This window comes from Saccopteryx leptura, chromosome 7 (assembly GCF_036850995.1).
Source record: "Saccopteryx leptura isolate mSacLep1 chromosome 7, mSacLep1_pri_phased_curated, whole genome shotgun sequence".
Taxonomy (NCBI): Eukaryota; Metazoa; Chordata; class Mammalia; order Chiroptera; family Emballonuridae; genus Saccopteryx; species Saccopteryx leptura.
In genome coordinates, this window is record NC_089509.1 from 55,022,779 (window position 1) to 55,038,607 (window position 15,829).

At 39.2% G+C, this 15,829-nt stretch overlaps 1 protein-coding gene across 8 annotated transcripts in view; it reads right to left on the reverse strand.

The window, feature by feature from the left end:
- The window catches only part of ABCB11 (ATP binding cassette subfamily B member 11), a 134,075-nt gene that overhangs the window by 58,672 nt on the left and 59,574 nt on the right, over positions 1-15,829 (reverse strand). For all 8 annotated transcript variants that reach the window (XM_066345347.1, XM_066345350.1, XM_066345351.1 and 5 more), the window contains 3 exons: positions 14,470-14,641; positions 11,582-11,706; positions 8,636-8,810 (listed from right to left, as the gene is read on the reverse strand). In XM_066345347.1, coding sequence (XP_066201444.1) covers positions 8,636-8,810; positions 11,582-11,706; positions 14,470-14,641 — 472 coding nt within the window. The remainder of the gene's footprint in view (positions 1-8,635; positions 8,811-11,581; positions 11,707-14,469; positions 14,642-15,829) is intronic.

The following is a 15,829-nucleotide window of genomic DNA, read 5'->3' on the forward strand; positions in this document are numbered from 1 at the left end:
AAACCTTCCTTGGCAATGAAAAAGCAGAAAACTATGAACTTCTGGTTCAAAGGATGCTGTTGGTTTTCTGCGACATTGGATGTAATGTGAGCATTAAAGATTCACTTCCTGAACAGTCACCTTGATAAGTTTCCCGAAAATCTTGAAGCTGTTAGTGATGAGCAGGGAGAATGCTTTCATCAAGATCTGAAGACGATGGAAGAGCGTTATCAGGGGCAATGGGACAGAAATATGATGGCAGACTACTGCTGGAGCATCAAATGAGATTGTCCTCAACAAGTACACAAATGCAAGAACTAGAAACGCAAATTTTTGCCTGAATAGAATTTAAGTAAGTTTTATGCAAATTTTATGATTAAAATAAGTGTTTTAATATGTTCTATTTTGAAATTGTAGACAAATTCTGATGCAATCATATCTTTTAGTGTATTAGTGTATTTATTGCATTATATAAATTATTATATTTTCACAAAGATGATGCCCAAGAAGACATTCTACTTCATTATGTTAAACTAAATGTTGAAAATTTTACAATAAGATGAAAACCTAAAATCTTAAATTGCAAAAAAACTGTAGCCTATAGAGAAAAACTAATGTCAGATTTGAGATCAACACACTCAAATTAGGTAAAAACAAGTGTTTTTGTGGATGCAACAAAAATTTTGTTCCCCAGTGTAAATGGAACAAACCAGTCTCTCTCTCTCTCTCTTTTCCTCTCCCTTTCCTTCCCCATCTCTCTGTCTAAAGTTAACAACAACAACAAAAAATAAAGAAAAAAAAAGAAAAAGAATTAAACCTCAGGACAATCCATCTACAGCCAATTAGGCTCTTTCAAATAAGGCACCTGCTTAAGCTATAACCAATCACATAGTTTCTTTGCTTTGCTTTTGTCTCTTCTCTATAAAAGTCTTTCTCCTCACTTTTATTAGTGAAGCTCTTCTAATCACTTTTGCTTTGACACTGCTTGGTTGGTATTATTTTTGTGCAAATAAACTAAGATTTTAAATGTCTTTCAGTTTATCTTTTAACGGAATCATAAAATTTGATTCCTGGTAGAGTTACCAAGGTTGGATTTTTTGTTTAATTCAGTGTTTTTAATTGGAATCATATATTATTTAATTTTCAATTTATTTTTCTTTATGAACTATAATTTGTACAGAACTCTGTTTCTCCTTGCAAGCATGGAATGAAAGGTACACTGTCTGTGCTCAACGCATGTACTTCTGCAGAATGAACAGATGAAAGCAGCTGGGACTAAAGTCAATTACTAGTATCGCTAGTTTGGTAAATGTTGAAAGTTCTAAAGAGTCATTAGATTAGTAAAGACAGAAGACTTTATAGTCAGATTTCTGACCTGCCATTCTTTCATTGGCTTTTCGAATGTGCAAAGCTATATCAAAGTTAAGAATATGGTTAAATTATGATAATAGTAACACTTTCCATGTACACCATCCCTTTAAAGTTTACAAAACAGTTTAACATGCATAATCATATTTAATTTTTTTTAACAAAGTTAAGATAATGCCAGCTGTTTATCTTGTGAATTATGCTCTTAATGAAATAAAGTCAGTGGAGTAGAATGATTATGTTTTGACCTCTGATAATCATTTCGATTTGCAAATAAAATTTTCATTCAACTTTCTCTAGAAATGTATTTATAACAAAGCAGTAAATCTCAAATCTCAGGCTTTTAGTTAGCAAATTTCTCGTATGCAAGATTTTGATATTATTTCATATATGAATTGGAACCTGTCTTACCTAGACCTTTGAACCAAAATTTTTATTTGAGAATTAATCTGCCTGACCAGTGGTGGTGCAGTGGAAAGACCATCGACCCAGGACACTGAAGGTCCTGGTTTGAAACCCTGAGGTTGCTGGCTAGAGCTGAGGCTTATGGTTTTGAACACATGCTTGCCAGCTGAGCGTGGGGTTGCCAGCTTGAGCACAGGATCAGCAACGTGATCCCAAAGTTGCTGGCTTGAGCCCAAAGTCAGTGGCTTGAGCAAGGGGTCATTGGTTCAGTTTGAGTCTCCCACTCTACCCCGTCAAGGTACTTATGAGAAGCAGTCAATGAACAACTAAAATGAAACAACTACATGTTGATGCTTATCTTTCTCCTCCCCCTCTCTTGTTCCTTTCCTGTCTCTCTCTCAGTATATATATTATGAAAATCTAATTAAATTAATATACTTAGTTTCAATAATTAATAGGCAAAATGAAACATATTTCATGTTTTATCTCATGGAGCTTATGAAGTAAAGATGGGAAGGGGCAGGAACAAATGTAAATAAACAGAAATGTTCAACTGCATTTAAGTGCTCTGAAGGAAAAGTTTAGCCAGCCAGACAAGAGAATAAAAGATTGGATGAGCATGGAAGGCCTGGCTGGGATAGTGCCATTCATATGAGAATCTGAACGATGACAAGAGTGTCGCTGTAACAAGAGGGCCCATGAGCTAAGGAGGAAGGGCCTGGGAGAGGGAGCAGGAGGAAGAGCTTCTCCTGCGCCCAGCCATGCCCGGTCATCTTGTTCTTTACTGTAAAGGTTCCTTGTCCTCTACTTTAGAGCACATTTGTCATTATGTATTTATGTAATTATTTATTTTTTGCTTACCTTCTCTGCTAAGCTACAAATTTTATTAGGACAAAGATCACATTTCTTTTGTCACTATTGAATCCCCGCACTTTGAATAGGTCTGGCATATAGTAGATACTCAGTAATTAATTCTTGAAAGAACAACTGAAAAGACACTGAAAATTAAAGTAGTCATGGCATTAGCATGATTATAGTACAAGTGACCAATAAAATATGTTTGCATTGCCTGTTTAGTGAAGGATATTATTGGCTGTGCATTTTAGTAACTCATGATTTCACAAATAAGTCCTTTAGTTCTTGTGTTATTATTCAGCTCAACTACATGAGCTGTCAATTTTTAGCTGAGAGATCACTGACTTTCCGTTTTCATGGTATAGGGTGTATTATCTTTGGATTCACTCAAAAAAATTGTTGGAGACTGAAAGCCAATAGGGTCTTTGCAATTTAGAAGTTGCTAAATGCTATTTTTTCCACACCTTCATGTTAGCTTTGGTGCTAGATTGTTTATACTCGTCCAATCCTCCATGTCCCTTGAAAAGACTTGAGGCATTTTCCTTTTATCCTTTGTTTTGTGAAGTTAAGATATTATGTATGGTGGGGATTTTCTGCACTTGGTAGAATTCTTGTGATACCTAGGAAAGGTGACTTTGTTTTAATGATCTCTTTGATTTGCTAATGGCCTCACTTTGCCCTATAGGTAGGGGGGTGGAGGCTCCCCTTTTGCAAGCTATCTTCTGTGTTGGAAAAAGATCTCTAGAGCCCATCTCTTTTCTCTTTAGATCTATTTTCTTAATTCTGTGCCACTTCCACTCAGGACCTGGAATTACTAGTTGCGCTGGTTTGCAGCAAGTGGTGCCCAAACAGGGACCTGAGGAAGGGAAAACTAAACTAAAGGCAGGTAACAAAACTCCCCAAGTGCACACAGTAAGTAAAATTTTTTAGTAGGGTTTTCAGGGAAAGTAGTGTCGGGAGTAATAAATTATGGGACAATTAGGGTCAAGAGCGAGGGACCTTTTTCTTTCTGTACAAATGTTTTTATTTGAGGAGAAGCTGTTGTTTGAACAGAGTGAGCTAAAAACAGAGGGATGTAAATTTGAGACTACCTTGGAGTCTGAGGATAACTCGGGAAATAATGATGGTGTCGCAGCTATAGCTACCTTAACCTTTGGACCTCCACTGCCCTCTGCTCTTTCTTGTGCTTATTGGGTTGCTCCTAGGGTCTTTATATCAGGCCTTTGGAGATTCCCGCTCCAACAAGCTTTAGATCAGGTTCAAGATAGAGGGGATTACATCAGAATATGCACTGATATTGGGCCTTCATTTATGCATAGTCTGGCTATTGCCTCAGTGCTTCAGGGGAGGCCTCCAGGACAATACTTTGATAAACGGCAGAATAAATGAAAGAAGGAAGGTTAGGGAAGTACTTCTGCCTGTGGATCTTGTTTCCAATGTAGGGGTTTAGGACATTTTGCTAGAAATTGCCTTACTCCCCCCAGATGTCAGTCTCAGCCTCTCCTTCAAGGGCAGCCAGCTCTTAAGGCCCCAGACCTCTGCCCAAGCTGCAGGAGAGGGAAACATTGGACGAATGAATGTAAATCTAAGTATACTGCCGAAGGACAAGTGATTCAGGGAAATGAACAATGGAGACTTCCCCGGCCCTGTCAACTTAGTTTGTTGCTCAGCTAAAATTGAGGTAGAGAAATCTCAGCATAATCAACCTGAAACGCCAGTTGCAGCAGCTATTGGAATTTGAAAATGAATAGGAGACTCAGGTGTTAGGAAAGTTACAGCTTTTCCTGTTATTGTCTGATTTTCTTTAATGTTTTAGCTACAATCTTCTGAACTATCATTTTGTTCCTTTCCTATTCTTTCCCTGGAAATTTGGGCAGGGTACTTGTGGTGGATTCAATTACAAAATATCCCAGCAGCTGCCAAGTAAGTTTTACTTGGGGAAATTTTTATTTAAATCCATCTTTAGTTCCTCTGTTAAAAAATGCCCTGACTAAGATCAGGCAGGCATTTTTCTAATCTGGTTGTGCTCTGAAATCCCAGGTTTCTCTTTGGTCTGTCTGGTTCATCTGATTCTTGTTTCTCTTTAGTCTTTGTTTAATGTTGTCTAAAATATGCCTGTTTTTAAGGCCTGAATTAAGTTCTTGCATGCAAAAATTGGAAATGCCAGCTCTAATATTGAAAAAATAAAATAGTTTCATTCCTACATTTTTTGCTTTAAAATTGGAACTTGTAAGGAGCACTCATTTAAATTTAAATAGATGGAATGTAGATCTTAAAGACTTGCTAATTTGGTTGAGCTGATGCATCTGTTATTGCTAAACAACATTGAGTTTTATTTATTTATTTATTTTTTTCTCTTGGCTCAATCATGAAGTAGTCACTGAACTGCAAGACTTGGGGCAGGGTGGATTTCCCTAACAAAGCTCTAAGGTTTTTTTTTTACAATAGGAAGATAAAAAAAGTCATACTGGATTTTTTCAGCCTTATGTGGTCTCTAGATTGCCTGTTAATCAATGGAATAGAAATGTTTTGAAAGGTATGGAAGTGTTACTTGGAAAGGCATTTACTATATTTTGTCAGACTTTTGGAATTAACATGAGGACAGGTATTTCCTTACAATCCTCAGGGCCAAGGCACTTTATAAGTGTGCCCAGCAAACATTTAAAGGTCAATTATAAAAAATTAAAAAGGGGGAGTCATATCCTGGAACTCCTGCAAATCTTCTTTATAACTCTTTTTACTTTAAAATTTTGTGAATACTGATGTACAGGGCCATTCAGTGGCCCAGAGACTCTGGAATCCAACAAGAAAAGCTTTCCTTGAAGTGTGATAGAGGAACCTGCCTATAGGAATCTGGCAAGGGCCAGACCCTGTTCTCTTATGGGGCCAAGGATATATGTGTGTTTTTTCTAGGTCTGCTGAGGCTCCTTGGTGGGTTCCTGAACATTTGGTGAGACACCATGAGCCAGGATAGAGACTCACTTCACAAGAGCAATTGTATAAGGCTTATTTTTCTATGCTCTCATCCATTTCTCTGTCAAACCTGTACCATCCATCAAATCCTCTTAGCACACTCCAAACCCCTTTCTCCTACAAATTCCTACCCTCCTTCATTTGATCCAGTTGATAGTGCTGTCCTTCTGTCTTTTTCCAATCAGCCCCAGATATACAGAAAAAGTTTATATAGGCAGAGGAGGACCCTCAAACCCCTCAACGAGATTTCCTGAGCATGGCTTTTTTTTTTTTTTGTATTTTTCTGAAGCTGGAAACGGGGAAAGACAGTCAGACAGACTCCCGCATGTGCCCGACCGGGATCCACCCAGCACGCCCACCAGGGGCGATGCTCTGCCCACCAGGGGGCGATGCTCTGCCCCTCTGGAGCGTCGCTCTGCCACAACCAGAACCACTCTAGCGCCTGGGGCAGAGGCCAAGGAGCCATCCCCAGCGCCCGAGCCATCTTTGCTCCAATGGAGCCTTGGCTGCGGGAGGGAAAGAGAGAGACAGAGAGGAAGGAGGGGGGGTGGAGAAGCAAATGGGCGCCTCTCCTGTGTGCCCTGGCCGGGAATCGAACCCGGGTCCCCCACATGCCAGGCCGACGCTCTACCGCTGAGCCAATCGGCCAGGGCCTCCTGAGCATAGCTTTTAAGGTCTATAATGACTGAGAGGAACAGGAAAAGGCAGACAGAGCCCAAAGAGATCAGGCAAAATACCAGCTCTTGCCATATGCCCTTAAAGGCTCCGATGTCCCTAAGGGGCCTCATAAAACTCCATCAGGGCCCTGCTTCAAGAGTGGAAAGGAAGGTCATTAGGCTAAAGCCTGCCTGGCTTCTTGGCACCCGCCAGGGCCATGCCCTTGCTGTGGGGAAATGGGACGCTGGAAGGTAGGCTGGCCCCTTGCTCCTCCAAGGGAGGGTTCAGTTTTTTGCAGCCCTACCCTAGCCACCTCTGACCTAACCTTGCCCAGCCTGCTGGGACTTGCCACTGAAGACTGAAGGTGCCCAGGACTATTGGCTCCATCTCACATCACCATGGACAAGTCTAGGGTAACTATCCAAGTAGCAGGTAAGCTGATCTCATTTCTTATAGACACGAGGGCTACTTACTCTGCCTTGCCTGAATATTAGGATTCTGCTCATCCCTTGAAGATCTCTGTTGTGGGTGTTGATGGTCTTATTTTCCTTCCCATTTGCTATGGATCCACTGCCTTGTCTAATACATAGTGTCTCCTTTACCCACACTTTTCTTCTTCTGCCTCAATGCTCCATGCCTATTTTAGTCCGGGACCTACTCTCCAAATTCAGAGCCCCTCCCCTCCTTTTTGCCTACTTCTATTACAAATTTATCTCTACCACCCAGCATAGTGAATCTCAAGGTTCTCCTCACCACCCCATAGCTGCAAAACTCCAGGAAAAGGCCCCCTGGTTTCTGTGAGGTCAGTTGGTAATGGGGGAGGGTCACATGAGGAACCAGGTCTGGGACTTTGGCTGGAACCACCCACTCCCATGCCTGCCAAAAGAAACTTCCCAGGAGCACTTTGAAAAAGAACGACTGTCTGTCAGCCAATGAAATTTCTCCATGTCATATCAACCCAACCACCCTACCAATGCTATAAATTACCCCCCAGGAATGGGAGGCTGTGCTACTTCTCTGGCCCATCTCATGGACCAGAGAACCTCATCCAGGACGCGCTCTGAATAAAGCTTTTGCTATTCCACACTTGATGGCTACGCCCTTCATTCTTCCTCAGCGGGGAAATACTTACAGTTTCATCTCTCCAGGTTAAAGAAAACAGAAGCTCCATCTCCATACATGCTGCAGATGGCCCTTTCAGTCTACCTGAATCATTGTCAGAAATCCAGACTTGAAATTAAGCTTGAGACAAAAGCTTAATGTGTTATAAGCAGTGGTCACTGGGACTTGGATGCTAGCTGCAGAGTGTGGAAATATGACAACAGTTCCAGTGTCATGCAAACTTTTCCTGAATGTGTGTGACTCCTGCTCCTTGGGACAGTTCTCAGACTGAAGTGGGGTTGGGTTGCATTTACAGATAATGTGGAGCAGTGATGGTGTCAACATGGACTTGGTGAAATTACATTAACATATTAAAGACATTCAAAACTGCAAAGATTCTATTTTAGATCTTGCTGTATTAGCTAAGAATTTGCTCGATAATCTAAAAGGTTTGGTATCTGTTAGCACTGGCTATCTTAATTTTGTGTTTGTTTTATATTTTTCCAGTCTGCCTCCAAATTGGAACATGAGAAATCAGATGAGTATGAATTACAGCACATGAATTGAAGTTAAAAAATAGAAAAGGGGGATATGTTGGGGACTGAAAGCCAATAGGGTCTTTGCAATTTAGAAGTTGCTAATGGCTATTTTTTTCCACACTTTCATGTTAGCTGTGGTGCTAGATTATTTATACTCATCCTATCCCCCATGTCCCTTGGAAAGACTTGAGGCAACTTCCTTTTATCTTTTGATTTGTGAAGTTAAGATGTTATGTATGGTGGGGGTTTTCTGCACTTAATAGAATTCTTGGGATGCTTTGGAAATGTGACTTTGTTTTAATGATCTCTTTGATTTGCTAATGGCCTCACTTTGCCCTATTAATAAAGGAGGTAGGGGGGTGGAAGCTCGCCTTTTGCAAGCTATCTTCTGCATTGCAAAAAGTACTCCCAAGCCCGTCCTTTTTCTCTTTAGGTCCATTTTCTTAATTCTGCACCATTCCCACTCAGGACCTGGAATTACTAGCCACGCTGGTTTGTGGAAAAAAATCATTGTTTTACAGCTATAAAATCTTCATTTAATTGAAAATCATTAAATCACTGGACTCACCAATTCAAATGCTCAGCATCCCTTTACAATAAAATGCACACAGTTATTGCTTGTTTCTGCAAATAAACTCCATCAAATCATTGACACTTGCCTCCCTCAGACACTAAACAAATAAACAAAATGCCTTACTGTGGGATTTTCTGAGATACCAACAGGAAATGTTATATGTTGATCATCAAGACCAAGGTACCTGGACAAGGACTCCTGCTGTGTATTCTCCATCGTCCAGGACGAGCTTGGAGCCATACCAGAAGGCCAGTGCATAACACAAGAAGATGAGACACCACATGAATCCAGTAAAGAACCCCATCACTATCCCTTTTCTAATTCCCCAACGCTGGGCAAACACAAGGTTTTTCTCATACCTGTAAAGAGAAAAAAAAATTTTTATGGTGAAACATATAACTTTTATTTATTTTATTCTTTCATCCAATTATATGTTATCTGAGTCATTGTGTTAAAGTCAAACCCTATAAACATATCTTTTGGCTTCTCTGGTTTTTTTTTTTTTTTTTTGATTATTTGTTTTGCTTTGTGTTTAGTCAGTGGATAGTAAAAGTACAAGTACCATTATGAGTCATCGCAAGGCAAATGTTCAAGACTATTTCAGCAGTAGCAGCAGCAGCTCACGTTAGAATGTTGAAACAAACCACAGTGCAGTAATTGCTTTCCTCAGTAATTGTAAAAGCATCCCGATACAGATAGCTTTAGAAAAAACCCAGTGACTTCTGTGTAGTTATTTAAAGTTTGTTTCAACCTGACAATGAAATGAGTTGAAGGGCTGATGCCTAACAAAGCCCCATATTGGATCACTTCTCAAATGACTACAGTGGGGAAAGGTTTGCCCCCAAAAGAAAAGAAGCTTTCAGCACAGATGTGTGCACATAAGTGATACAGTACTATTTGTGCTTAATTTGTTTTATTAAGTCACGTGACATACTTTCTATCAGACAATGATGCAACTCTTTTACCACTAGATTTGAAACTAGATTTATACCAACTCATCTACATGTATTCATGCATGTGACCTGTGACCAAGAATGCTCTGTTGTAATATGACAGGTCAGATTCACAGCCATAGGACATGGGTAACTATGTGGAAATCCAATTCAAGCACTAAGCTTCAGTAATTCTATCATCTAGCCATTAATAATAGGTATTGTCTTAAAGCTCAGGCATTCTGTAACTGCCTTCCTACATCTCAAAAAATTAGTTAATGGAGAATTGTTAACATTCCATAGGACAAAACTGAAGGTCTATCCTATGTTTGTTACATTTTTAAAAAAACATTTATACTGCTTGTTTGTTAACAATAGATAATATCTTTTGCAGTGAAGAAAATATGCCACTAAAATTTTTATGAAAAATAAGATAACTTCATTCCACAAACCAAAAGAAGCAAATGAAAAAAAAAACAAAAAAAAAACGAGGGGGGGGGGGGGAAGATAATTAGAAACTGTAAATCACATTCTTTTTTATTTGGTGAACATGCTAGCACAGGGGTCTGGAACCTTTTTGGCTGAGAGAACCATGAACACCACATACTTTAAAATGTAACTCCATGAGAGCCATACAAAGACCCATGTACATTACGCATTATCCAATAAGAATTTAGTGTTGTCCCGGAGGACAGCTGTGATTGGCTCCAGCCACCCACAACCATGAAATGAGTGGTTAGGAAATAAATGGATTGTAATACATGAAAATGTTTTATATTTTTAACATTATTATTTTTTTAATTAAAGATTTGTCTGCAAGCCAGATGCAGCCATCAAAAGAGCCACATCTGGCTCACAAGCCATAGGTTCCCGACCCCTGTGCTAGCAGTTGAAAATGACATTATCATACTATAACACATAAAATAAGAGTTTAATTAAATTGGTGGTTATTTTATAAAATCAGTACCTGAAACATGTAAACACACAATGAATACTAGATAAATGGGATAATAAGCGAAATCAATTGTTTGACAATTGTGTTGTTTTGATCATTTAGGTTTTTATTTTCATTAAGAATTAATCTCTTGCCCTGGCCGGTTGGCTCAGTGGTAGAGCGTTGGCCTGGCGTGCAGGAGTCCCGGGTTCAATTCCCGGCCAGGGCACACAGGAGAAGTGCCCATCTGCTTCTCCACCCCTCCCCCTCTCCTTCCTCTCTGTCTCTCTCTTCTCCTCCCACAGCCAAGGCTCCATTGGAGCAAAGTTGGCCCGGGCACTGAGGAAAAAAAAAAAAGAATTAATCTCTTAGAATGGTGGTCTGTAATGTACTAGTGCTAAGTTTTGTTTGATTAAATTGAAATCTGAGACTTTACTAAGAGGATGTAGTAGAGTAGCTGAACAAAATACATTGAATAAAAATGTGTTCAATAAAAATGTGTGAAACTGCACTTTAGACCGTGTAGACCAGGGGTCTCAAACTCAACTCAGCATGTGGGCCGCAGAGCAAGATCACAGCCATTCGGCGGGCCGCACTAGGTCTACAAAAGGCAACTGTTACGCAACACTTTTCTCACTGCAGTTGAAAACAAAAAAAAATCAGTACAACAAGCACAATCGTACATGCAGTTTACTCAGTGTCACAAAACGACCAGAAACTGTAGTTTGCATCACAACTGCTGTTAAGTAAGCTAATATCTAGCTAGGATGCTAGAGAAATGAAAAATACAAGTAGGCCCCTAGGCTTACTTAATTTTATCCAAAATATTTTGAACTTTGTGGATTAGTCTGTGGGCCGCACAAAATTGTTCGGCGGGCCGCATGCGGCCCGCGGGCCGCGAGTTTGAGACCCCTGATGTAGACTTTTCCTCAGTGAGAGCAAAGAGTGTTATAGACTGGCATACAGTACAGTGTGTGTACATGAGCCCCACTAGAGTTTGAAATAAATCTCTAACCTAAGATGGCTTTCTAAAAATTACCAACTCTAACATCTTCAAAAACACACCGCCATTGGCTTGGGAGTCCTTGTAGTGCTTTGATTAATCTCATTACTCTGCCAAGAAAGCTCTTAAACAAAAGCTCCCTCAGCAGCTTGTCCACAGCCCAAGGTGAATCCACCACTCTGTACAAAAAGTGTGGAAGCTTCAGGGTAGTAGGTGGATTAAGGAGATTCAGGGAAGTGGCAGACATTTTAATTCACCAACCTTTCCACCTCTCTTTTCTCACCACCAAAAGCAGCCACTGTTCGAATGGATGAAATGACTTCATCAGCCACTGACCCTGCTTTTGCATAGGCCTTCAATTCATGGTCAGTAAACTTGGACACACTCTAAAATCCAAAAGAAAAAAATAAAGGACCTGGTAATTAGGTAAGTCAGTCTGTCACTCAGTGATTCATTTAGGCAAGTACACAAGTAGTGTGGTTTACAGATTCTCACACTAACAACATTCGCCGAGGAAGAATTTGACCCAGCTTTGACCCAGGCTAAGCCTCATCCACAGGTGTTTGGTTGTTGACATATCAAAATGACTGCACTAAAAATCAGCCTCAAAAACCCCCTCAAAGTGTAAGTCCCAAAGAGGGCATTCTCTAAGGCCACAATATTTCAGTCATTACAGTAATGAAGTTTCAAGTCAAACAATGTCACATTTCATTATTACTGGCCAAAGACCATTAAACAGTTCACAAACATCAGAAGCAAAGACTGCAGGTCAGTGTAGACATCATATTGGTTAGAACATAGAATGACAGAGAGGTTCTGAGCATGCAAAGGCTTGATGAGGCAGAGGTAATTTAATTCCACAGGAGAAGGCGTCACATAAATATTACACTATTTTCACTCAACTCTAGGGGCTCACCTACCTTTGCTTTTCACAAAAGGAAATAAGAAGACATTACACTTAATATTAAACAAGTTACTTTTTCTAAGATTGGACTTAGATTGAGTCCTAATTAGTATTAACCACCGGAGAAATTCCTCTGAAGAAACAAAAAAGGGGAAAAAAGCAAATATTGTGGAAGATCAACTCACTCAGAAACCAAAAAAGTATATAGTATCCACACTAAAAGCGTTTATTTTTCAAGTTTTCCCTAACTTTTAACAGCAAAACTCTTATCAAACAAAATCTTGATACAATTCTAAGACATAAATAAGTAAAAATAATATTTTATTACAGTATATTTATTTCATAAGTCCACACTTTATAAAACTTGTAAATTGAGAAGACAATAAGAAAAGTCTTTATCAGCATTAAAATGATGGTGTTATGGATGACACTGCAGTTTTTACCACAACCCTTTTCTATCTTATTTCACAGATATGTACTGGCAGCACAGTAATGAGATATTAAGTGGATACGAATGTTATCAGTTTTTGTTGTAATGGCACATTAAATAATCTCAGGATTTTTCAACTAAACTGGTACAGGAGCTTAAAAATGTCGATTGGGAATTATCTAACGGTTGCTTATGTTTCTCATCCTGAGTATAAAAGTCAAAGACAAACAGAACCCATAACTTCCAATACATCATGTATTGCCCTTCCTCCTTTGTTTGTTTGTTTGTCTTGCTGTTGAACTGAGCCTGGCGAAGTTGTTTGCATCATCTTACACAAACATGCACGGACTTGAATTCAAGAGGAGACCAGGGCAGAGCTACCGCATTGCGAATCAGTGACACACAGGAAGCTGACATGGGGATGCTCTAGGCCTCTATAAAACTAAGAAAATCAGGCCATGTAGTTGGTCTCCAATATGTTAAAATGTGGCATATGATTCATTAGAGTGTGAATATTAATTGATCATGGGTTTTAAAAAAGTGATTAAATGTATTTGGCAGGGGGAAAAAAGCTGAATCAAACGTTTGCAGAATCCCCGAAGACCCCCTGCAGACACTGAGGCTTCTCTGGAGTGCAGCGGGAAGTGTTTGGTAGAAAAAACTTTGGCAAAGCTTGCATGATACGGTGGATTGGGAAAAAATTAAAGCTAATGCCGCTTTAGTGTCAGATGCTGTGCTAAGTGCATAACATGGATTATGTCCTGAATCATCACGATGACTTTGAGAGGTATCCTTGTTTTTAAGAGGAGTAAACTGAAGTTTTGATGAGTTCAACCTATCTTTCTTAAGCCAGGTGAAAGAGCCAGGTGGTAGCCTAGTTAAGTGGAGTGAGCACTTTGCTATTGTCACTGTATTACCTGAGAAACGTTTGAATAAGAGAGTCAGTGGACTGTAGAGAATATTTTGCAAGAAAAATATCATCATGGAGTTTGGTACCTATTGCTCAATAATGTGAGTTTTATTACTTGAATTCTACTCTTATTTACGGCAAATTATTAGTGTGCCTGGTCCCATGACCTGCCATCTATTGTGGCTGCTCTAAAAGTAAGCTGTAATAATTTCTCACTCCGTGGGATTGTGGTTTAACTGGGATGACCTAAAATTCCTATTCCTATGTTTTTTCTTGGCCTGCACACCTGGGGAATGGAGAGTGTGACTGGGAAGCTGCTCAGAATGGGCCAGGAGATCTCTCTCTGAAACTCATCTGATGGAATGGGGGACACAGTGGTGACTGCAGAAATCTCTGTTAGGTGCTTATTACTGATGTGGATACATTTGCTGGGTCTTTTTAAGGGGAGCATCTGAGCTTCGAAGTCCAGGGAAGCAGTAGGCATATTGGAGAGTGGATGGAAATTTCGAATCAGTATCCCTTGAATTTGAATTCTGTTCTGTCACTCACTAGTTGTGCAGTCCCAGACGAGTCCTCTGAGTCTCCATTTGTTATATTTAAATTGGCATCAATACTTTAGAAGATTGTTGTAAAGATTAGAGATCATGTAAATAAAGCTCCTTAGAGTGCCTGGCACAATAGTAATAATAAATGTAGTTGTTATTATTAATACAATAATATTTATGTTATTAAAATATCATTAATTCCTAATCTATGGAATGTTTTTGATACTGAGGAATAATCAATTAAAATAGTGATAAAGGTGGTAATTTATCATACTCAGAAGAAGGGACTAAAGCTTACATTTTTTTCTGTTGCTCAGAGTCAATGTCTTCCCATGGAGAGAAATGAGAAGACATTCTTACCAGACCAATGATAGCTGCTCCAATCCCAATGAGAGGGCTGACAGAGATAATAACCAAGGTCAGTTTCCAACCCTGGTAAAATCCCAGCAGGAACCCACAGATGCTTGTGGTCATGCGCTGAATGAAAATGGCCATTTGGTCAGCAATGGCATCATTTATTTTATTAATATCACTAGAAACAAGAGAGGCTTTGATCACTAAAATGAAATTTGGTCAATTCAAATTATTGTTCCCTTCTAAACACTCCTATCTCTGAATTCCATTGCCCTTGGGAAACATAACTACTCCTACATCATGGAACATTTGCTGCAGCTTGAGAGGTCATCAAGCTTCTCCCCTCATAGCCAAGTTAAGTTTGTTCTTAACCCAGTTTTCCCAACTGGTGTCCATTAAACATTGGCAAAGGCTTTGGAGAACCATCTCATTTGTCCCTTCTTTATAGCTAATATCCTTGGTCTGTCCTGAAGAGCTCTTCTTTTCTTCTTCATACCTGCTAAGTCCTTTGAGCCTCAAGATTCTGCTCACATACCAACTAACTTATAAAAACTTAAATAATTCCCAGAAAGAAGTAATATCTTCCTCCCTGTGTTTCTGTAGCAATGTACCTAATCTGTATACATGTGTGTGTGTATGTGTATATAATTACTGCATTCTGCTCATAGACAGTATACAGTAGTGGTTAAGAGGACAGACTCTAGAGCCAGACCCTGAATTTAAACATAAGCTCTTCTTGAGCAAGTTACTTAACCTTTCTGTGCCTCAGTTTCTTCATATATAAAATGAAGATAATGGGAAGATAAAATGAAGATAATGGGTACATACTACCTGTATGGGTAGTAATGAGGATTATCTAATATGTATAAATCATGTAAAACAGTGTCTAGGATATGGTAATTAATCAATATGTGTTTGCTCTGATTATTTATTTGCTTGCACCTTTTATTCTTCTACTAGGTTGTAAGTTCCTTGAAATTAAGATACCTGTGATTTATCTTTATGCTTTTCATAGAGTAAGTGCTCCAGAATGCTGGTTGAATATAGATACATTAAATTAATAATCCTGGGGACATTCTCATTATCTTTTGTCCAGATGGAGCAAACAGAGTATAAGACTTGATCACAAAAAAAGACCTAAGACATTACCCAAAGATTAGACAATTATATTTTAGCAAGGTTATGTATCTGTCCAAGGTCACAGTAAGAGGCAGAATGAATGCTAAAATCTACAAGAGTCTAACCATTCAGTTTACTTTTTCTTTACTAGACTACATACTATCTTTCATGGGACTTCAAAATTAAGTTAAATTCTATTGAACTGGTTCTAATTACTCAGGGCTCATTCAGAATTACTAAGGGGGCT